The sequence below is a fragment of the Cyrtonyx montezumae genome, unplaced genomic scaffold (genome assembly GCF_038088225.1).
Source record: "Cyrtonyx montezumae isolate F1298 unplaced genomic scaffold, pur_monq_1.0 scaffold_8, whole genome shotgun sequence".
NCBI classification, from domain to species: Eukaryota; Metazoa; Chordata; class Aves; order Galliformes; family Odontophoridae; genus Cyrtonyx; species Cyrtonyx montezumae.
In genome coordinates this window covers 8444023-8468267 of record NW_027072089.1, presented here as the reverse complement: position 1 = coordinate 8468267, position 24245 = coordinate 8444023, and the positions used below count along the sequence as shown (strand labels likewise).

The 24245-nt window shown below is 39.4% G+C and overlaps 1 protein-coding gene across 1 annotated transcript in view; it reads right to left on the bottom strand.

Moving 5' to 3' along the window:
- Positions 1-24245, bottom strand: part of CYRIB (CYFIP related Rac1 interactor B) — a 69010-nt gene that overhangs the window by 10608 nt on the left and 34157 nt on the right. Inside the window, 1 exon segment of the mRNA XM_065753180.1 lies at positions 17132-17168. Coding sequence (XP_065609252.1) covers positions 17132-17168 — 37 coding nt within the window.

Below are 24245 nucleotides of genomic sequence, written 5' to 3'. Positions count from 1 at the left end.
CCTGAAGGTTATCTAGGAATATTTTACTTCTCCTCTACTTTCCCTGTATGCTATTGCTTGGGAAAAGAGCTGCTGTATCTTTTACCTCTGAACACCCACAAAACACAAATGTTTAATGCACTAAGTGCAAAGCCATAGTTGAGAAGATCTAGTGTAAACTTGTTCTCTGTTTTGTTTTCTTTTTTGCCTTTTAATCTTAAGGATTTAACTGTCTTCCCAGCAGTATGTTTGATTATCATTTCGGAAAGCTCTATTAAGCACTTAAAGAAATTTCGTTCTACAGGAAGTATGCTTTGAGAAAACCAAGAAAAGGCTTTAACATTTAAATACAATCACTTTGTGTAGATATCTCAGTCTTGTTTTATCTGATGCAATTCTTTCTTACAAAATTCTGACCCAAGCTCTAAAGTTAGGTCCTCTTAGTCTGATATAAAAAGGTTAATACAAAAAAAAAATAATGTTCATCCATTTAAGTGGTCAAAATATGGTATTAAATAAATATCAGGATATTTTAATCTAGAATTTCCATGGACGAAAGTCAAAGGGTTTATTGTTACTATCATTACTACCCATCTAAAGTGACAAACAGAAGCTAACTTATGGACAATATAGCCTCATGATTTTGTGCAGTTTAAAAGGCCCAGAAAAAAAATCTTTAATGAAAGTGATTTTCCTGTGATCCATATATACAGCACTCAATAATGGTGATGGAAATCAGGAACAATCAAGTTAAAAAAAAATAATAATAAAAAACCCAGTATCAATGTAACACAATAGAAAATCATTATAAAGCAGTTTGCATTAGAAGAAATTAAGTTTCACATGCATTGCCTGTCTGGATATTGTTTTAATTTTTCCATATTTCATAATTTTATGGTTCATTTCATAGGGAGAGTAGACATTATTAGCAAACATGCTTATATAGTCTTTGCAACGGTTTAACTGTGCTATTTTGAGAATCATCAAAAATTATCGTGGGTAAAGTTAAGCAGGTCAGTCCTTAAAAAAGAAAAAAAAATTATGTACAAGAGCACCACATTGATTAGGCATTGCTTAAAATTGGCCAGTGCTTTTCGGGTCATCACAAAGGTCACATTTATAATTTTGAAAGCTGCTGAAGACTGCTGTAAGAAATGAAGACAAAAAAAATGAAGGAATATAGCAGACAGGTAAGCACAAGTCGACTGGCAGCAGTTCATGCACAAACATGAAATGCTATAGTGAAATACAGACTAAAATGTGAAGCTCTGTAGCATTCCAGATTGTGTTGTTAAATAATGCAATCAAGACTTGCCACTTGGATTGTCTGACGCTGAGAACCCCTCCTGCCTACTTAATTTTTCATGACATTTTTTCTTGACCCTCTCTACTAAGGACAGTCATTTTTCAGCACTGGGGGTGAGGGGCTGTGCAGCAGAAGGGCTCACGAGAACTCCTTTTTTTAAAGCCAGAGTACAAACAGAACAGATGTGATACTGTGACCTTCCAAGTTTATAAATGAATCATCATCTGAATACAAATTTATGTAGCTTTTGCTGAGTGGCTGGCCATGTATGGCAACCCTTTTATCTCCACGAGTCTGTTTCACTTCAGATGTAAGGCAATAACTGTATTTCACTTCCCTAGAATGTTTCAGGAAACCTAAGACAAAGACTTTATTTGTTGGGGGTGTTCCTTTTATTGTTTATAAGTAACAAACTTCTGAATACACATTTTAAAATCCAGCAGGCACTGGATTATTTCTTCTGGCACCTATCTTATTTTGGTACATTTTCAACAGACAAAACCATAACTTGCTGTGTCCCAACTAAACTCCTCTCCCACCTGTAATTCTTCATTGCCAAGACATGCAATGAAGAACTACAATTTTAGTTAGTAAAGAGTGCAAATATAAAAAGTAAACCCAATGAGAGTGTGAAGTGTATGTAAAATAATTCAGAATGGGATAAGACGGGCTTACAAAATACACTGTAGAAAAGCTTCAAGCCACAGTGCAGGCTGGCTCAGAGTACTTGACTTATCGGCTTTGTAAGACAGTGCATTGTGAAAAGCCAAAGAGAAAGGAGAGGGAAAGGTTCCTCTCTCCAGCACTCCTGAAAGCCTCAATAGGCAGGCAGCATTTCCATACACTTGCATGCATCTGAGGACTCAAGCTGTGGAAACTTCTTTTGAGTCACTGTGAAACTTGTTTTCCTCACTACAAAGGACATAGGGCAGGAATGAAAGACCTACTTCTGGAACTTGTCTTGATACCTGAGAACGAGCAGCCAGCAATGCCAAGCATCCAAACAGCAGCATGTTGGTAACTTCAGGGATTTCCTCTTTCCTCTTACAGGAAACGTACATTCATGTCACAATTGTATGACAACGCTTTGCTTTTACCTAGCAACATCTCCTATAACACGGACAAATAGAGCAAGCACAGCACAGCCTGCTGAGCACTTCTGAGGTTTAATGTTTTTGTCAAGGGAGCTGGCCTCTGGTTGTACAGTGCAGCCTTCCTATGTTTAATCCAACAATAAGCACAGACTGACGTTCTCCAAACAAATGAGGAGGTAATTTGGGATTAAATCAGAACATTACTGCACTAAATGCAACATACATTTAGAGTTCAGAATGCTCACACAATAACATGTTAAAGACAAGAGACCGGACTGCAGCAATGTACCAACGCTGTCATGTGTACTAAACACTATGAAAAATATGACAACGTGTTGCATGCTAGGAACACACATTCTGTGGCTATTTAAAAGCATCTTGGAAGAACACATCAGGTCACCTGAAACCAGATGGGAGAAAAGTCACCAGCAGGGGAGAGAGAAATTCCAGCCTGCTGGAGATGAGCAACCTGGCCTAGAGGAGGTGCCCCTGCCTATAGCAGTGGGGTTGGAACTGGATGGTCCTAAAGGTCCCTCCTCTCAACCCAAACCATTCCACGATTCTAGGAAATTGCTTATGCATCTCTACCATAATGGCTCTGGAGAAAGCTGACTTCATGGCTGCTAAGATACCTAGTCAGGATTTTCAGAGGTAATCCAGAATCCTTTCAGTGCCAGCTGGAGATCACCACCTGCAAGCAGAAGTACTCTGCAGCTCAGCTACCATTCAAATCAGTAAATTTGAAAAGGATTGCACTGCGACAGCAGTGACATCAATCTGTTTCCCATGTTGTATGTGGCTGTTGAAGTGGCACTGCAGAGATTTAAGCAGAATGCTTAAAATAATTATTTGTTTCAAACAGCTGAGCTGAATGACCAAAGAAAACAGGAACTTAACCCAGGTCAATGCAGGGAAAAGCCAACAGCCCATTACATCATTTTTTGTCTGTGTTGTCATAGCTGGTCACTGAAATCACTGCAAACTAGCACCAAGCTAAATATCTGGAAGTCCTGGAAACCGATTCACTACCTTTTTAAATTCAGCACCTGTATCCCTATAAAGCGTTTCAGAGATTAGATTTTGTTGCTATAGTATTGTGTTAAAGAACATTTAACTGGCCTGTTCATTCCAAGGGCATACCTGGATTCAAAAACAAAAGATCTAGGCCTGTGTATTATTGGACCAGGCAGGTAATAAAGCATAGGTAAATTTGTTTTTAATACTGAGCTTACTTGCTCTTCCCCATAAAAACAAACTCTTAAGTATCCCAAGATTAAGTGCCAAGTCTTGAAGAAAGATCTTGACTGTGTCAGAGTCAAGATTCTGTCAAGGCAAGCTATCTGAAATAGAGTAGAAAGAAATATGGGTATATAGTACAGCAGCAGAAACACACATAGGACAGAGTTCAAAATGAATAAAGAACAGTCTAACAATTCAGCCATAGTGTAAGTCACTTAATTTGACTGCAGGTATGAACATCTCTTGTCAGCAACCTGCTTACTCTCATGCCAAATCTTGTTCATGCTCAAAACATGCACTTAAAAAAAATGTGATGGCTAAAGGTAAAAAAGAAACTTTTGAAAAATTAGCAGCAATTATCATCACAAATGATTCCAGAATTAGGCCTCTTGCATTCAGCTACCTTGAACTAATGTGGTTCTTTTAAATGGTTTGTATTTTCAGATTAAGCTGGAGCTCCAACACTCCAGTATTCTCCTGTATCATTGCTCCCTTCTTTGCTATGTCACATCTACTCTGAGATCATGTGAAACTTGAAACTTTCCTAACAAGTTTTGTTTTCCAGTTCTTGAATGCAGCCCTTGAATATCTTCCTTTTATGGCTAACCCGTATGGCTACTATTATCCATTAAACTAAATGCTCAGAAAAGACAGAGGATGAAATCAACACTACGTGATAAGGGTTTAGAAACATTCAACTCCAAACGGTATTAAAGTGTAACCGTATTTCTCCAAGCATTCTCTTTTATGTTAGAAATAATACAACAATTTGCACTGTTTCATCAAACAACTGAAAAACAATTTAGGGGAAAAGATGAATCTTGTATTATCCATATCTTAATACTTCGTGGGGCTTTTTTTATTATAGTATTTTGATACAAGTTAAAATGAACATTATTTTTCTTATTTTACGCTAGCTGATGCACAGCTGGGTAAAAGCACATCCCAAAATAAAGTGATTAAACATGCAGAGCAGCAGCCAACACCACTTACCTGCCATTCTTAGGCTTCATTATATCATGCAACAAAAAACTAAAAGCAGAAATGCCAACACCATGTGAACCTTCCCCAACACTTGGCATTGATCAGACAACGGTATAACTCTCTTATCTTCAAAGCCAATTTCATCTCTGAGCTTGTTTAGCCTCCTTTTAAGGTTTTTTAGGATGAGGTTTACTGTCAAATTTCAATGCCAGTTCAAGTAAGGTTCACATACACACCTCTTCTGTTGTGATGCTGGAGAGCTATGAAAAGCTGTTGTGAGCCAACTGGTACACAATCCAGTATGCCTGTAGATGCTCAACGCAAGTGACTGAATTTCATATTTTGTCTTTAAGACACTCGCAATCTCAGTAGGTCTTCAAAAAATTCAAGTTCTATTAAAAATTGAAGTTTTAGTTAAAAGTCCAACAGAATACTGGTTTTAAAAATGGGAACTATAGCAGATTCCAGCTGTAAAATGTACTTTGGAAGTATTCCATGAAACAAAGATTTTACTTTCTAAGAAACTCAGGTTATTTTAAAGCAGATTACTACTTTGGTCAGAAGTTCACTGAACTTTTCATAGCTCAGGCATGCAAAGCTGTTAGAAAGATGGCAAAGTGAAAACATACATTTAGTACATGACAAATGCAGTCTACTGCAGGCAAAGAGTAATAGATATATAAAATCATCTTCTCACTTTCAAAATCAAGGAAAAAATTTGGCCCCTGCTCAAGGTCTGTGCATGTCAAAACTTTAAGAAGGTTCCCCATGTTAAGGTACCTGCCAAGACAAGAATGAGAGAAAAGAAAATTTTCCTTTATAAGAAGGAACAGCCCAAATATAGTTGAATGAAGTGGTGGGGAAGAAGACCAAAGAGTTCCATCAGGCACGGACCCATCCTTTCAGGCTCCCTCTTTGCCAGGGGGAGGAGAGCCCACCTCAGGGCCGTCCAGCTGGTGATCCCAGAGATGCAATGCAGCTTTCCTGTTAGAAGTGATGTACATCAACACCTTCACAGCCTCCCCTCCAAGAAAGGGGAACAACTCCAATTGGAGGCCTTGTGACTAATTCTGTCCCAGTACACCTTAGCACCAGCATCCTGAGCAGGAGTACCATACTGAGGGCTAATACCATTATTTGCCAGCACTGACACGGTAGGAATACTACAGGATTTTACCTGACGACAGAGGGAAAGAGTTTAAATTTGTCAGCTCTTATAATCTTGTCAGATGACCATTATAGAAAGGTGAACCAAGATGCATCATTTCATCGTGCAGAAAATGTCAACACAGGTAGGTTCCAGTTCTCTCACACAAGGTGCCTAGAACATCTGAGAAGTTCAGGCAATTCTCCACTGGACTTCTGGATGTAAAAGTACACATTAACTGCACCATGAATGAATAAACTGAAATCAAGAATAGTTTAGTATTCACTGGTATATAAGACAGGATTATAGTGAACAACTGCTCAGCACAGATTACCATGGCATACTGACAGAATTTTTTCATTGTATGATTACTTGATTTGCAGGCAGATGGATGGACATCACCGACCACAGAGACCCAAGATGACTAAGCACGAGAAAATAAAATTTACACAGTAGCATGATGGTGGCTTGGCTCCTACTGAAAAAAAAAAAAAAACAACAAAAACAAAAGCAAAAAAAAAAAAAAACAACCAACAAACCACATGCAACCCTTTTTCAATTTGCAGATTTGCAACTGAGTCCCCTAGCCTTCATTGCAGCAGGTATAAGCAACCCTCTTCATACCATTTCAAATGCACCAGCTGTGAAGGGCTGAGAGACTTACTTTCAAAATCCAAGAAAAAATGTGCTGCATTGTGGTCTATGTCCCTGGTTAGCACCTTAATGAGATTACCCATGCCAGCAAACCTAAAAATAAAAATGGCAAAATAATTTAGTTCCAATAACCATTTCCTATTTTCAGTACACGCCTGGATTAGCTGGAGGGGGCATCCATCCTGGTTTGCACACTGCATATCCACCACCTCCTGGTGGGAAGCAGTAGACAGTGCATTTCTTCTCTTCTTCTCATTGATTATTGAAAACACGAAGAGTGATAGTTTTGATAAATGTAAAGTTCTGAATGGCCTTCTCTTCTCCCTCTTAGCTTAACAGAATTAAAGAATTATGCTACCTATGATAACTGATCGCTTTGCTGCAACCTACAGCCAATAAAGTTATTACCACTTAGAACAGTGAACTCTCAAAAGGACTAGTGCTGTTTTAAGCCTGATTTTGACTCTCTTTCCATCATTCAAAACAAAATTTGGTAAGTGTCCCAGCAGTAGTAATCTGTGGTCAATGAACAGTTCTTCCCATCAAATGAGGTAAAGTTACAAGTCCAACATTTGTTAAAAGTCTTCCAAAAATAAAGAGAATCAAGTATAAAAAGTTGTTCTTATGTTTGCTGTCACACTGCAGCTAAAAAGAAATGAAAAGTAGAAAGAAAATCGAGCAGTCGTTAATGTAGTCAGATAAAACATTTCCAAACATGAGTAAGTTTACCTTCCATAGGACTATGAAAATAACACTTCATGAAGAGGCAGCCTTTCCTTTAAGAACAAACACTTGGTCCCAAGCATACAATCTAAAAAATGAAGCTTAAAATTAGCCTAATTATGTCAGTCTACCATTGTCTTCTGTCTTCTGCTTTAAAAGTGATGTTTACTTGAGGGAAGGAGCATGACATTAGGAATTGTGAGTTTATGAGGAATTTAAAAAAAATAAAAAAGCAATGTGATGTTTAAACAAAATGTTTGGCAAACCAAGTCTTTACAACATGTGCTGCTAAATTAGTAACATTAACCTAACAACTTCTGCAGAATGACCAAGCAGCAGGTGCAAACCTAGATCTGAAGAAAAACAACCTTGATTACAGAGGCTTCCACTTATAAAAAATTATATATGCTCCTTTCCAAGCGTTCAGCTTCTTCCTTGAAAAATGCAAGTCCTGTTTCCAAATAATTTGAACTTCATTCAGAAATCTGATCACATCTCTCAGCCTTTATTTTGTTCTAGATTGCAGCATTTTCTCATTCCATGATTCTATTTAAGGAAGTTTAAGATTAGTGTTCGGTCGAGACACACCTTGAAAATAAATTATCAAAACAAGTGCTTTTCTACAGCTTTCTACTCCAGAGCTTACCGAGCAGCTCTGTGCCAACACTGTGTAAACAAGCAGCACTAGAAAGCGAAGAATTACTTTTCTCTATCTCACAAGCATATTCCAAAACAAAGGACTGAAAGAGTCACACGGCCCATGCCTCAGCAAGGACATTCATAATCTGGAAAACACTGAAATAGAGACATTCTTAAGCACATTCACCAAGGGCATTACAATGGCAGAAGTACAAGCAGCGTAATGCCAAGTGAGCCTGTAGACTGAGACTGAGAGCCAAATCTCCAACAGTGCCTTAAGCACTGCAATTCCAATGCTAACAGAAAAGTAGCAAGTAAAAGTAAAGAGTACTAAGAGCCTAAGAAGAACTTTAGCTACACCTAAAATTACAAATTATTGGCACACATCAGTTCTTCAGCTGCAACATCCGCCCATCCACAAAAATATTTTCAACACCTCATACAAATTCCTCTGCGTAATTCTGCCTTCATTTTTGATATTAATCAGTCTCACAAAGCTTACAGGGTCATGCGTGTGGTATAAACATTGGATAACATTACTTCTGAATGCCAGATCAGGGGCAAGTTAGTAAGGTTACAGAAAAGTATATAGCCACTGCAGAACAGCTCACCTAATTGAATCGCTACCACTGCCTAAAATGGGAGTAAGGGGTCAGGGTCTCAGTTTTGCCATACAAGTACTTCCATTCTGACCTTCATCTCCCAGAAAAGTTTGCTTACGTTGAGATATTGTTTCTTTTCTAGGAATAAGGTTAACCAATATCAAACCCTACCGTGAAACAATAGATATAAAACAGACTGAAGCAAAAGATACGACTCATCTACCTAATGGCAGCAGTCCAGTGAACCATCTCTCTCAGAAAAGAGATAAATGAGAGATGAGAATACATGACAGCAACAAGAAGACATGCTAGAGAAATACAAAAGGACATAAAGCTGTACATACACGTCTTAGTAACATCAGACCTCTAATGCATTAAGCATACTCAAGCAGTCTTAACACTGTGTAATGGCCAAAGCCAACAGCAAGCACTGCTAGTGACTGCACTTTCCATCCTGCAGTTTAGCTATGTCACAATGGAGGGGACTTTTGTGGGTGCTAATATCTTCCGATCCACAATCATTCCCGTGTCACTGGAACACAATCCATGCTTACATTATCCTTATCAAGGAGGAAATTCGCTCCTTGCAGCCATAAAATCAAGAAGTCCAGTCCTAAGTACAGTTTACATCACAACCTTTTTGTACTCCCACAGCTTCAGACTGTCAAGCTGCATCAAGCTCTGTTACTCTCATTCAGACCGAAGTTTGGTTATAAGTCAGCAATTCTTCTTCCCCCTCTCAGGGGTCTTCATTACCCTTTTAAAGAACATTGGTCAAAGGTCGTTAGGAAAATCAGCAATGATTCAGTAGATTAGATAACTGAGGCTTCCTGTTGACATGAAGCCATTACTGTAACATCAGAATAGAAGAAAACTACGCTCCTTTTCTTTGGGTCCAAAAGGTGAGCATCCCTGTGAAGCAGCCCAGAACCCGCCCGGCCACGCTGCGTACGGCAGCACAACGCGTGAGCCACGTGGAGCAGGTGGTGGGACATCACAGCACGAGCCAGGAACGTGGGTTAAACTTGACCTACTTGCACAGAGCAAGACATACGGAATGCCACATTTGATTACAGTGATTTGGCCCCTTACAGCCTTGTGGGGTTGTATGATTTTGAGTGCAGTGCCATGATCAGACAAGCGGAAAGCAAAGGCATATTTTCAAAACAAGTCTTGCACGCATGCCCTTCATGCTGAAAACATTTCTGACACATTTCAGTATTTTTTTTCCCTAATCTAAGCCCAGGGGAAATTTAATAGAAATCCACAATGCAACTTAATTCAGGCAAGCACCGAAGACATTTCTCCCTCTCACCTGAAAGGAAAAATGTACATTAACAAAGATCCTGTTTGCAACTGTTGAACAACTGGAAAACTTACTCTTTAGATGTAAAATACAACACAGATGATCACGTGACATTTTGGATTTTGCTTTGTTTCTGTTAAGACAAATAGCACATTTCCAAACTAATAATAATAATTTAAATAAACAAACGTTAGAAAAAAAAAACACATTTGTATCACCCAAATAATGCCTGCTATAAGAAAATACCTGATCTCCGTTTGAGAAAGTATACATCATTGCCATGACTTATTTTAATGAAATTTAAGACTGGTCACTCAGAGTACCCAAACTGTACCCTGTTAAAATCTGGTGTCATGAGGAAGAAAGTTAAGCACAACACCATATGTGAAGAACACAAAGCATAAACATTTTCTTACACAGATGTACAATTTTCAGTCAGATGTACATGGCACAAAACTCTTATCTCAAAAGATTTTTGTAAGTGAAAGACAAAGGGTGAAAAATATAACATTGCAGCATGACACAAAGTGCTACATATGATGCTATAAATGTAGTGCTACCTCAAACAAAAACCTCACTGGATGTCTCCCCGCACTGTTTCTCTAAAATGATAATCCCATTAGCCCAGCAATTGTTTCAAGGCTTACTGAACATTCTCTGCCTACAGTATCTGGGCAGTAACAAAAAAAGCCAGCGAATAAGTGGTTGCCCGCAATAGTGGAATCAAAGGAAGCCCTTAGCAACAACACATGAGCTCACAAAGAGGATGGCCCATTGGATCAAGTGTTATTTTCTACTCCAATGAAGCAGTTAAGCCTTGCAGTCAGTGAGAATACATCTGCCCTCAACCTCAAAAGCCAGCAAAGGCTGCAGAGCTGGAAATAGGCTTGTGAACTGAAATGTAGGAATCACTCTTTTCAGAGAGTCTTCATTTTTCCCTGGATCCAAACATGTTTTTCCCAGTCTGATCCAGATTTATTTCCATTCGGATCAGTGCTGGGAAGTATAGATACCTTCTGACATGATCCTACTACTGTTAGTGATCACGGTGCTTAAAGTAATTAAAATATCTGCCACTAAACGAAGTCCCAAAATAACACTGCCCAGACAACAAATGATCATTGAAGTAAAAAAAAAGACCAGCAAGTGAAAATTATTAGGTTTAGACTCAGAAGTCTGGTACTGTTAGTTTGAAATGAGCTAGATCTTGAAGACTCTCTCATGTTCAAGATTCATCGTAGCTATATTAATGTAATCAATATCAAGTGTATCAGTTTGATCCTGACATCTGAATATTGCTGTTGAATCAAACATATGGGAAGTGGTACTCCAGTCACCAATTCCACATAAAACAGCTACTACATTCACCACTAGACAATTTCATTAGAGAGGACTTCATTAGTTTCATACAAACTGTTGCAGCATACTTCAATCTAAACTTAGGCAAAGATCCACGCACTGCTTTTCTCTCCTGACCTCTAGTGGAGATTCTTCAACATATCACTTATCAGCAAAATCTGCCAGACTTTTTCTCTTAATAAACTGAAAAAGAAAAAACACAACATTGAATTCCTGGGGCTTGAATAACTATAAAACAATTTGTACTAACAAACAGTATTTGAATAGGCATTCAGCCTATTCAATAAAAGCACAACTTAAAAGGTGTCCAGAGGTGCTCCAGAGGTCAGGTCTTTTGGCTCAGCTGACTTTGGTACAATTAACTTCTTCAGCTAAAAGTGAGGGTACCTTCTGAAGATCACACATCATCAATAAAGGCTGTTTTCTGAACAAAAATGAGTCTTAAATTCAGTCACATCCAGTAAACGGAGCTCTGCCAGGGAAAACAGTCTAGCAAGAAAAAGGTTCACATTCTTTGAAACCAGAACTGTAAAATATGGTCAGGTCAGTGTTTATTCAGTCCATTTTTCCATTTGAAGGAAATCAAGGGAAAGGCACTGAATACTCTGCAGTTACTTTAGAAAAAGCACCCTTAAAGCCTTGTTAAATCAGGAACATTTTAGTGGCATAACCAACACTGAGTAACTTTTGTTATTTTATCAGAGCTCAGATCAGGTAAGTGTGTCAAAACTTCACAGTCTGACCCAATTTGCTTCAAAAGATTATTCTTATTTTAAAAGCAAACTGGATTGAAAAGGGGAGAAACTAGGCTCTGGAAAATCTACTCTGGTTTACTTTAAGCAATTCTTCTAAGAGCAAGTCTAGAGGTAAAAGAACAAACAAACAAACAATAATAACCATCATTAAACGTGTTTCCCTTTTTCAATGAAAGTCAGTCTTCTTTCAAACTTAATTCTGAGAAACACCACGTTTGATTTATTTTACAATTATTAGGAAGAAAAAAAAAAAGACTGTTTACAGCTATTTACACTTGAGTGCTTTGAGATCTTAGAAGCCTTTTGCAGAGCTGTAACTTCACCAACAGAGGTCACTGCCTTACAATGTGATCTGCCAGAAGGGAAGCTCTGACCAAATGTGCTCGCAACCACATCAGTGCCTTCCATGTCAGGGAGCCAGCAATTCCCTTCCAGCCCAAAGACTGCACTTAACCAGCTGGGACTACCACGGCCACAATGGCTTGTGTGCATGTGTTTTGATCTCAGATTTCTTTTAAAAAAGGAAATGTGGAAGATGCATCAAGATGAAAAAGCGAAAATCCACATTCAGGGAGAGATTAGTAACATTTACAAACATATTTTACAAGGAAGTTTCGTATGCTACTTAAGATGATATTAAAACTATGCCACACTTCCACATTACTAAGTTTAGTATACAAAGGCTACCACCCTGTAGCTTACATAGTTCAAGAGCTACCAAACTCCCTTCTTCCCCCTCAGTCCCTCCCAGAAAACAAAACTAAGACCCCATACAACTAAAATACAGTCTGTGCACTAAATACGACTCCTGCCAGATTTTCATCTCAGAACAATAAATAAATAAAAGCACTACACAAACACCAAATCTGCAAGTTTTACTTTTTTTCTGGGCAACACTTTAAAGATATTTTCAATCTTTAACTTCAAAGTCCAGAAGAAGTGATCTACCACATTTCAGTATTGCACCTGTGAAAAAACAGTCCCCTGCAGGGTTTTTTTTTTTTTAAATTGGGAAGTGTGCTTTCTTTCAAAGTAACTCAATTGCCATCTATATTAATAAAACTGCCATAGACTTCAGTTACCAAGCAGAATAGCTTCCTCTGAGGCTCTATCAAACAGCCTGGCTACTACTGCCATCTAATGTACTACTGCAAGGAGTACACTCAGCTACACTGCTCTTAAAACAATATTCAAATTAAGCATTCCACAGCACGCCTTTAGTGCCTTGGCTCACATCTTGGACACTAACAACGTTAAGGTACTACCTAGGCACCAAGCTGATGGAGATAAATATTCTCACGTACTAGTCTAAAAAGATTTTTTGGGCACGTCAGTACTGAAATGCAACTCTTGTGCATATGGAGCTGATGCTGACTGTGAATCTGGTAATTCATTTCAGTGACACGCTTGCTCTGGAGCCCCAGAGAGGAAGAGAAGCCCTCTGGCCTTCCAAATCACATAACTGGAAAGACAGATCCACGCACTTCAGGAAAGCTTTCTCATTAGTCCATAGAGCACTCGTTCTCCAAGACAACAGTCAAACTACATTTGCAGAATATGGAAGGCTAACGAAACACAGTGAGCTGCAAAGTGAGAAAGTCTGCTACTAATGCTGCTACACATGATAGCAAGGAAGCATGCAGCAGGCATGACACAAAAGAACCTCAGAAGGCTAGTGTCACTTGACAATAAAACATAATTGTGCAAGTATACAGTGATGAACCAAGGGAGAAACAATCCTAACTTCAAACTGAAGATTAGCTGCTCCAAGCTGGCTATTACAATTCTGGAATGAGACCTTTGAGTCACGTTCAATTTAGATAGGGTTTGCATGTAGTTAAGCTCATGAACAGCTAAAGGAAACACCAATTATGTGTTCAGAAACAGGGAACATCATTATGTCTCAGTATTGAATGAGCAACACATTCAAGAAAATTCTGGTCCCTTAAGGATATGGAAGAATAGGAGAAAAGTTAATGAAGGTGTACATTGATGATCAAAACTCTGTTTCTTGCATTGAAGTCCTATCAACTTAGCTCTCTTGAATTCCTCATCTGAAAAAAAAAATCTGAATTGGGAAAAATACAGAACTTCCCAATCACTAGAGATACAGAGATCACAAAGATCCAAAATGCAGACCCTTCATGTGCATTTGTTACACTGAACAAAACTAGAAGAATTGAGGCTAAAGTAACAAGCTGATGGCTCTCTATGCAGATTAGTTCACAGGGAAAGGGTACTAGAAGCCTGCAGCAATCATAGGGGAAAACAGACACGTATCTTCAGCTGAAAACAGATACATATCTTGAACTGAAAACCATTAGAAAAGAACACACTTAATAATTACATCCGACTCAGAAATACTTGACAATACTTATACATTAGAACCACCACAAATACATTATCTCCTTGTTTCTGCTTTTCCCTAGACACCTGCTTACATTAAGGGTTCAAGTTTTACTAGATTTTCAGCTTTAACTTTTAACCTTATTCAGAAAGTGCCACCTGGTTAGATCTGTCTCATTCTTTGAGGCTTTCTACAATCTCCAGAACTTTAGCATTGTTATCTTATTGGTGTTTACCCATTTAAAGCATTGCTTGGGTAGGGCTTCTGCCTGGCCCTTTACACCTCTTAGACTGCTGATTCCCAGCTGGTTAAGATGCTGTCAAACATTTGGCAGATGCTTTGTCTCAGCACAGCTGGAAAAGGTTACAACACTCAGAGACACTCAATTTAGGGCTGCTTCTCAATTTAGTGGCCAACATCGTCTCTGTAAGGAATTTCCCTTCAGCACCAGAAACATTGTTGTTTCAAAGAAAATAGAAGTTTCTTGCCATGTGCTGTAGCTGTTCTCTGGACAGCCTTCCTCCTGCAGGCAGTACCTCTCCCAGTAGTGTCACCTGAGATTTGCTAGCTTTGTGAGATGCTCACCTTCCTGAGCAGCTGAAGCACCATCCTAGTAGAGGAATAAGTGAGCATGAAAAAACAAACAAAAGCAAGAGCATACATCCAGAGGAAAATAAAAGGATGATTCCTAGAACAGGTATACTTGTCGAGACAGACACATGATCTGATTCAATTTAGTGACTCTAACACAGTACCCTTTGCAAACATACACGTGCTCTAAAGGTTTGCACTAGTTGAAATGTTAACTTTGCTCATGTACTAATCCATGATTTTGGATGTAAATCCTATGACTGCTAGCACTAGATGTTCTTCCACTCATTTGCTGCAGATTGGGAAAGTATTACAGTATGCCTGCCCATATCCTACTACTCATTCTGTAACTCCAGAGAGGCAGGACAGTAGGCTAGAGTAACTGTTGGTATGACCTAGCATCATGACGAGCTCTCCTAGGATCTACAACAAAAAACTAATAGGCATTTCAATGAAGTCAGTGAATTTGAAAAACTATTATTTCAATATATGGATCTGGTCTGAAAATCAGGGGCAACTGTTTCAGTGACATATATAATAGCTTATTATTAAATATTCTTCATTTCTCAGTGGGTTATCAGAGGTTTAGGACATGGAACTCAAATGTTTTCCACTACTGTCAACAAAATTGATGACAAATCAATTTAAACATCTCAGAATTTAATGAGCTTTTTGCTGATTCATCAGAAGTGTAAGGTAAATAAATACTAATTCACATTTGGCAGCATTACCTTTCCAGTGTGACAGATGAAAGATAGCTATGCTGGCACAGCACAATAAACATGAAGAATAACACAAACTGCATGAAGTAGCTTAGGTAAGCAGAAATAACAAAAGTACGTAAGGGAAAAACCTTCACAGAAGCACATGCCACCACTCCAGTCTTACAAACCTTCTCAAGAGTTCTGGTTTCTGGTTTAAGGCACCTGGTTCAGGAAAGACTCGAAGTTAAATAGTAACATTAATATGTATACAAAATCAATATTGGGGAAAGAAAAACAACACAGTAACATTATTTCTGAATTCAAAACTTCCAAGAACTTAAAACTTGTCTTGGAAGATCACGTTTAAAGTAACAGAATAACTTGTGTTGGAATGGACCCTAAAGATCATCCAGTTCCAATCCCTCTGCCATATGCAGGGACACCTTCCACTGGATCAGGCAGCCCTGAGCCCCCATCCAACCTGGCCTTGAACACCTCCAGGGATGGGGCATCCATATCTTCTCTGGGCAGCCTGCTTCAGCACCTCAACACTCTCTCAGAAAATAATTTCCTCCTAACATCTAGCCTAAACCTTCCCTCTTTTAGTCCAAAATTCTTCCCCCTTGACTCATCACAAATGTTGCTAAACTATACACTAAAAATCCCTTTTTAAAGCAATGATATTTACTCACATTTCTGTAATGGAGATTCTTCAAATCATTACTAAGACTGTGTGGTGAGGTACTTCAGAAACAAAAATCTGAACACTTGCAACATAATTAGCATCTTTAACCATGGACACGTATATACAGCCAGGACAACCCCAGGCAATGCTACAGGCTTGAGGCAGAGTGACTGAACACTGAGCAAAGGAAACAGACCTGGGGGTACTTGAACATGAGTCAGCAGTGTGCTCAGGTAGCCAAGAAGACCAAGAGCACCATGGCTTGTAACAGAAACAGTGCAGCCAGCACAGCAGAGAGGTGACTGTCCCTCAATACTCAGCCCTGGTAAGGCCACACCTCGAGTACTGCATTCCCTTTTGGGACTCTCATCATGAGAGTGACATTGAGGCCCCAGAGTGCATTCAGAGAAGGGTAACGAGCTGGTGAATGTTCTGGAGCACAAATCTTATGAGGAACAGCTGAGGGAGCTGGGATTGTTCAGTCTGGAGAAGGCTCAGAGGTGACCTTGTAGATCTCTACAACTACCCAAAAAGACGGTTGTGGTGAGGTGGGGGTCATCCTCTTCTCCCAGATAACCAGCAATAAGACTAGAAGGAATGGCCTCAAGTTGCAGCAAGGCAGATTCAGATTGGATGTCAGAAAATACTTCTCTGTGTGAGTGGTCAGGTGCTGGAGTGGGCTGCCCAGGAAGGTGGTGGAGTCACCATCCCTGAGGTGTTTAAGATGTAGAAGTTATACTGAGAAACACAGTTTAGTTCAAAATATTGGTGTCAGATGGACAGTTGGACTTGATGATCTTAGAGGTCTCTTCCAACCTTGGCGATTCCATGATTCTGTATCAGGCTACAGATCAAAGTCTTCAAAGTAAAGACAACAATTTTGCAGAAGCATCTTTTACAATTTTGGGAAAAGAAATTGAAGAGAAAGCTGCTAGTATTCAGCAGAGTGAATTTTCCAGCCCACATTATAGTTTTAATTCAGGAGAGTTTTCAAGCAGGTTAAGTTTCAATTCTTACCTACAGCCAGTGCTGCACTCTGTTCTTGGCCTCCAATCTGTTTCAAAAGAAAAGCAGATTATGAAAATACATTTTTTTGCACCAGCAGTCTTCAGTGTAATGCTATGCAGCCTTACAAAAGCAAGCATCTGTTTCAGACACTGCACTACTCTTCAGAATCTACTTCATAACTATGGTCCCAGACACATATGTCAATTTGACTTTAGAACAATTCTGCATTCTCATTTTTTAATGCAACTTTCAATCTCCAGAGATATAAATAAGGAACACAATCATCTATCAAATAATTTGTTTCTAGGAAAACAGGCTGTTGGTGACAGGTAATTTAAAAGAACACATACCATAACAAATTTAATTACTAGAAGGTCAAAGCTACAACAGGACATCAGTGGAAAAATCAGATTTAGATTCCCCTAAATTCCACTTACTCTAACTAGGTAACCTTACAAATATTTGTTTCCCTTTCCCATGACTGCAGACTGCTGAACTGGAGGCAAAGCAACTAAAAGCAAAACTGGAAAACATTAATTATGTACAGGTCAGGGCTGAACACAATACACGCTGTCAACAGATATCAAAAGCAATCAGATGCAACAAAAACATGCCTTCAAAAATGCTCATTTCCTGAAATAAGAAAATAAATGATGTAAAAATCAAGTAGGAAAAGAACGCTAACGTTTAACAACACAGAAGTTTCTACATGAAACCAGATTTGTGAGCAGTCAAGAACACTGGTTGAGATCATGCTGACTGAAAGTTCACTGAGCTATTAGCAATCAGGACAAGTCCAAACTCATTATTAGAATGACTACAATACAGAAATGAATGTGAAAGTACAGTAAAAAACACTACAGCAGCAAAGATATGGATCTTTTAAAGAAGTTCCCCAAACATGTTAGTTGACTGTTATATGCATACCTCTAAGCTTCTAACTGATACCATCTTTAGCCAAATCATGAATGGATCAGCTCTTTGTATCTTTCCAGACAGAATATTGCTTCTATAATCACAAACACTTAACACTCTCAAGAAAAGTGTGCTGATGCACTGAGTGAAGAAATGAGTGAAAGCTGATTATTAACACACATAGTCTTTCCAGGACTCTTATGATGAGGAAGGCAGAAGGACAGACATTTAGAGCCATTAGGCAAAAGGGAAACAACTAGGAAAGCTCTAACTTTGTCAAAAACTAACTTTGTCAAACAACAGACAAAAAGATGCTAGCACAGGAATCCACTAATTGGATTCCCATGTTTTTCACAGAGTCACCTAAGTTGAAAGAGACATTCAAGATCACCAAATTCAACCCAACCTACACAGTCCCATCACTATCCCATGTCCCTTTGTACCATGTTCACAGGCTTTTTCAATACCTCCTGGGATGGGGATTCCCTCACTTCTCTGGGAAGCCCATACCAATGCTTGAGCACCTTCTCCGTGAATAAACTCTTCCCAAAATCCAATTTGAACCCCTCTTTCAGAACTGTGGACATTTCCTCATGTCCAGATACCATTTTCACTGCAAGCTTCTTTCAGGCAGCTGTAGAAAGCAACAAGCTCCCACCTCAGATGCCTCTCCTCCAGTTCCCCCAGCTGCCTCTCCTAATTCTCATTCTCCAGTCTCTTCACCATACTGCACGCGCTCAAGCAACTCCAAGTTATTCTTGCAGTGAGAGGCCCAAAACAGAACACAAACTCAAGGTGTGGTCACTAGTGACACATACAAGGGAACAATCCCCTCCCTAGTCCTGCTGGCCATTCCTGCCAGGATGCCATTGGCTTTCTTGTCCACCTGGGCACAGTGCTGGCTCACGTTCAGCTGGCTGTGCACCAGCATCCTCAAATCCTAATTTAGTAGCAGTCAGTATACCTTCGTGCAAAACAGCCTGAGTGCATCTGATGCTATGAACTTTGCTTACGCTGGCAAGCTAATGGAATATGAAACCATATAGTGCAAAAATCAAATATCACATAATACTTGAAATTTTAATGTTTGCATGAAGCTATATGATAAAGCACAGCCTAAATTGGTAAGGACTAGATTTGTACGTCTCTGGTAGTCAGTGGGAAGTCATCACTGAACATCCATTACAAACGGCAGCATGTCAGATTAAAGCTTTGATGGATTCCTTACGTGACTGAATTTGTACTTCCAGATGCACCTCAGCTCAGACACAAGAGTATCTGAATGAAGAACCATAAGCTGTCAGCTTCAGAGGGCATCACCTCCATTCTCCCACTCAGTGGAGATAACCTGCAATATATGAGCTCCCATCTGACTGAGTCTCGAGGTTTAGATTTTAAAGACTGATAGAGAAAAACACTAGCAGGCACAAGATAAGGCATTTACTATATAATAAGTAGTGAAAAAATCATTTTTGTCCTACATTTTGCAATTCTGATTCAAGCAAGTACTGAATGCTATGTTGCAGAGAACACAGAATCACAGAGTTGTGGGAGTTGGAAGGCACCTCTAGAGACCAAGTCCAACTCCTCTGCAAAGCAGGCTTCCTACAGCAGGCTGCACAGATAGGCATCCAGGCAGGTCCTGAACATCTCCAGAAGAGACTCCACCACCTCTCTGGGCAGCCTGTGCCAGTGCTCTGTCACCTTCACTGTAAAGAAGTTCCTTAGCATACTGGCGCATAACTTCCTATGCTCAAGTTTACGGCTGTTTCCCCTTGTCCCGTCCCCACAGACGGGCAAAGAGAGGTTGGTCATGTCAATCAATTAAGATAAAGATAAGTAGCTTTTAAGGAAAACTACTTTTTATTCAATAGGCTAACAGTTCGTGGATTATTTCTTTTTTAAATAAGGAGACAAACAGCAGGAAGAGTAATGCACCTAATTTCTGGAACCCCTGTCATGCACAGGCACACCTCTTGGACTGCAGTCTAACCTCCTCACCTCAGAAAGAGGCCAAAGCACGTGCTAACTTCAGATGCCAGCTAGAACAGAAACTGAAAGAGTTATCAGAACAGTTGGGAAACAGATGGGGAAAAGCTTCTACAGCCATCAGAAATAGGAAGTGAATCACCAAGTCAGGAAAGGCTTGGAGCTGACAGAAGTCAAACACCATCCAAATAAAAGATGAAACAAGTAAATGTCACATCTTGTCAATAATAGGACTTGAAAAGATTGTTAACAGGCCAGCAGCTGAATAAGCTCTGGGTTTGGGGCATCCATCTCAGATTGGAACTGATAATGCTCAGAAGTGCATGGAAAAGTTTCAGAACAGCACAAGCTCACCAGTAACTTCCAGTATGGAATCAACATCATCTGCTCAGCTCCCTCAGAACTTACGGCCCCTACACAAAAGCACAGATTTGGCATCAAACAGCAGATTTTGACAGATAAGAAAGGTGATTTTGCAGCTTTCCAACGCTTGTTTTGAGTTCTTAACAGGCAGAAACACACACCAAGCATTAAGAAACCATTTTTCTAATGAGAGCCCAAATTACTTTTTGTGCACTAGATCGGTACGCCACAGCTCATAAGGAAACTTCACAAAAGAATTACCTCATGAAGCCATAAAGCTTACAGCACTATCAAAGAAAGCTCACGCAGAATTCCCATACTTCATCTGAATCACAAGGCACCCAGGCTTTAGCATTCTTCAGAGAACAAGACTGCACTGGGATTCCCCTTGTTAAGTACTGCCAACTGGGGCCTTGTGCAAGCCAGAGGTGGACTGTGGTAGGCATGTTCCCAGTCCAGAAATGTGAACTACCCATCACAGTGATGAGAGTAGGACCTAGCTTGAAGACAGCACTGCTCGTGTGTGCATTTTGCACATACTCCTGCTCTACTGCTTCAGTTACAGCCTTGAAATTAACGCCAAAAATTGGTTACTTTTCAAATTGGAAGTACATCTTAAAAAGAAAAATAAGCCCAGTTTAATACAGAACTGTAAGTCAAATACATCCCACATGTTGTAGGTATTAAAAAAAAAAGAATAGCAAGAAATTTTTAGCAATAAAACTTGATTTTTACCTCAGTAAAAATAACAGATGGCTAAGCTGTAGAAAATAAATTACAGCTAAGATCATGTTTCAAAAAGTTTCAGGACATCTGCAGATGAACTCAGATTCAGTGCTAAGTGGACACAAACTCCAATACTAACACTGGTGATGATAAAAATACTCTGCTAAAACTGCATGGCAATCTGCAGTGGTACTCCATCACTGCTACAAATTTATCTTGGCTCTTCTCACAAAGCAAACCTGCTAGCAGCCTGCTATAAAGTACCTTTCTGACCTCATGTTGTCAAGAGCATCAGTCGGGATCTTTTTCCTCTGTTGCTTTCTAATTATCCCTCTAAAGCTAAATTGGATCTTTACAGTCCATGTGTTATACTAAGCCCTCCACAAATGTTCATCATTCCTCAATACTGTTTGACAGTATTACATATTGCTATGTTCAAAGCTGTATCAAGCACATTTCAAGCCAGGCTAGATGGGGCTGTGAGCAAACTGGTCTAGAGGGAGGTGCCCGTGCCTATAGCAAGGGGGTTGGAACTGGATGATCTTGAAGGTCCCTTCCAACCCAAACTGTTCCATCATATAATTTCACATCAGAGATGGCAGTCTGATATGAAAGCTTTCTCAGACTGTGCTGGACACCTGCCAAAAGCATGTAAAACACTTTGTCTTCTGTTCACTGGGAAAAGTGCATTTACGCTAACGTAACTGTGCAGCTGTATTAGCATTCAGCACTTCACCTGAACATGTTGTTAAGCTCAGGTCCACATGCTCATCTACAAGTGTAGCTGATTACTCAGCATTTCAACTTCCTTAAGGCTTAGTCCAAAGACTTGGCTTCAAGTAATGTGGCAAAGTTAATGCATATAGCATAAGAATGTATTCACGTACATACAAAACTAAAAAAGACCATGAAATGTAGTATTTCCTCCACTTACAAGTATGCTTCCAACTTTGGCTTACTAGCAACAGTAAAATGAACTACCACACACTTCATTTCCATCACTTCAGAAGTTTTACATAGGAAATAAAACCTAAGTTGAAGTCTGAGTACAAAGGCTCTTTCACCCAGATGAAAAAAAATAATTTCCAAACAACTCTTAAAACTTCTCTAAGCAAGTGAGGATATTCAATATTAGACATAGAGAACACCAAGTCAGGGCTTTTAGGAAAATAGAGACTGGACTTTTGGAGGAAAAAAATAAGAGCTAGGTATGAGAGAACATGGCCTAGGTAACAGAAACTCTTACACTCCAGGCTGAGCATCTATATGTTTTACTGCAGGAAGGGAAAGGGAGAGGTTGAAAAAAGGCATGCAGTAAGTATTGTAGCAAGTCCTGTGTCTGATAGTGAACTGAATTACGTACACAACTGAAGTACCATTTCTGATGGCTTATTATACCCTGTTTGTCTTTCCAACATCCATAAGCTTAAAACCTGAAGAGTTACAGTACCACGTTACACACGAGCAGAATTCTGAAGAGATATGTAGCATTCATGTTTTCCCTCCCTGAAAAGCATTCAAGGTATTCACTACTTTTACAACATAAAGTGATGTTGCTGTTTGCTATCTACTGCACATCTGACTTCCCTATAGCTACTTAACATTGCTATTTTTTCTGCAATTAATGATTCCTTTGAAGTTATATCGTTATATCACCCATTTGTGAAGTGCTCCTGAATTCCAGCCAAGTGATTCAACAGCTTGCTACGTGAGCCATAAATAATGATGCAAGGGGATTGTTTTTTTTTTTTTTTAAGAAATATGAATTTAAGAAAGAGTTCTGACTCACTAATATCAGAGTAACAGAAACAAAACCATACTCAGTCCCAGGAAATGCAAGCATATGAGCTGCAAACAATAAAAACATTAGGACAAAAGGGCCTTTCCCTTCAAAATCATTTAATAGTAGCATGTTATCAGCTCTGAGCAATCTAAAAACCCACAGCTCCATTCAGTAACGCTTCAGTAACAGGAGGGCCCATTTTTAAAAAAACATCTGGACTTCTGAGGAAAGTGATTTACCTTAAGTATAGAACTACACTAGCACTAGATATCAGCAGAAGGGAATTTCTATCATGAAAGGAAACAGACCAATTTCACAATGTCTTTCTACTGACTTTTTTTTTTTTTTTATGAATTTTAATCATAATCCTCAACAGTATTGAGAGCTGAAGTTCTAGTAAATGCCCCAGCAGGTAGAACTGTAGGATGAACCCTTAATCAGATTAGGCTGGAACTACAGAAGTACAAAAGCAGCATTTTCTGCTTCTTGGTCACAATGGATTTCTTTATTCCAGATTTCAAAGAACACAGACTTTGATCTTGGAAATTCACTCCAACTAGAACTACCAGCAGTAAGTTGTGCTGTGTGCTTCCCTCAGACCCAAGGGGATACCTACGAAGCTTGCTTTAACCCATCCACTAGCTCCCCAAGCATTTCACAGAAGGTGCCATTGGCAGGAGCTACTGTCATGCACACATCAGAGGCAACATCACGCAGGAGCCCAAACACATGGCAAAGCCCTGGAAGAGCAGCCTGTGGTGCTGGCAATGTCCACAGCAGCTCTGCACTGTGCTGAGAGTCCTGAAAGCAACGCTGGTCTGCTCAGCTCTGCCTGCAGTTCCACAGTGTCCTGTACTGAAAGAGCTGTAACTGTTTCAGCTAGAATTAAAAGAAAGGAAGCTTATTGTATCTGCTAAACAGTAATATTCTACCAACAGAAGATCAGGGTTACTCCAATAAAAACATGGGTGATTATATGCCCGTGAAAACTGATAAAGGAGAATACTCAAAGCAACTGTGCCAGTCACATGCACCAGAAAGGAAGAACCTATCAGATCATTTTAACCTGTATCTCAAATATTTATTGAGCAGCTTTTAAGATAAAACCATGCACAGCAGTTGCATAATGCAGAAGACAGAATATGGGAATACTGAAGTCTGGGCCTTGCTTCTAGGGACTGTTACGTGCATTAAACAGCTTTATCAAATAGATGGGAGAAAAAAAGCAAGGAGCCATGGGACAGGGTCGTAATTGCTGCACTGTAATTCAATGACACCAAGGAAAGCATTTCTGCTCAGTAACTTCCAAAACTACTTCCAAGATGGCATTAAAATGGAAAAAATAAA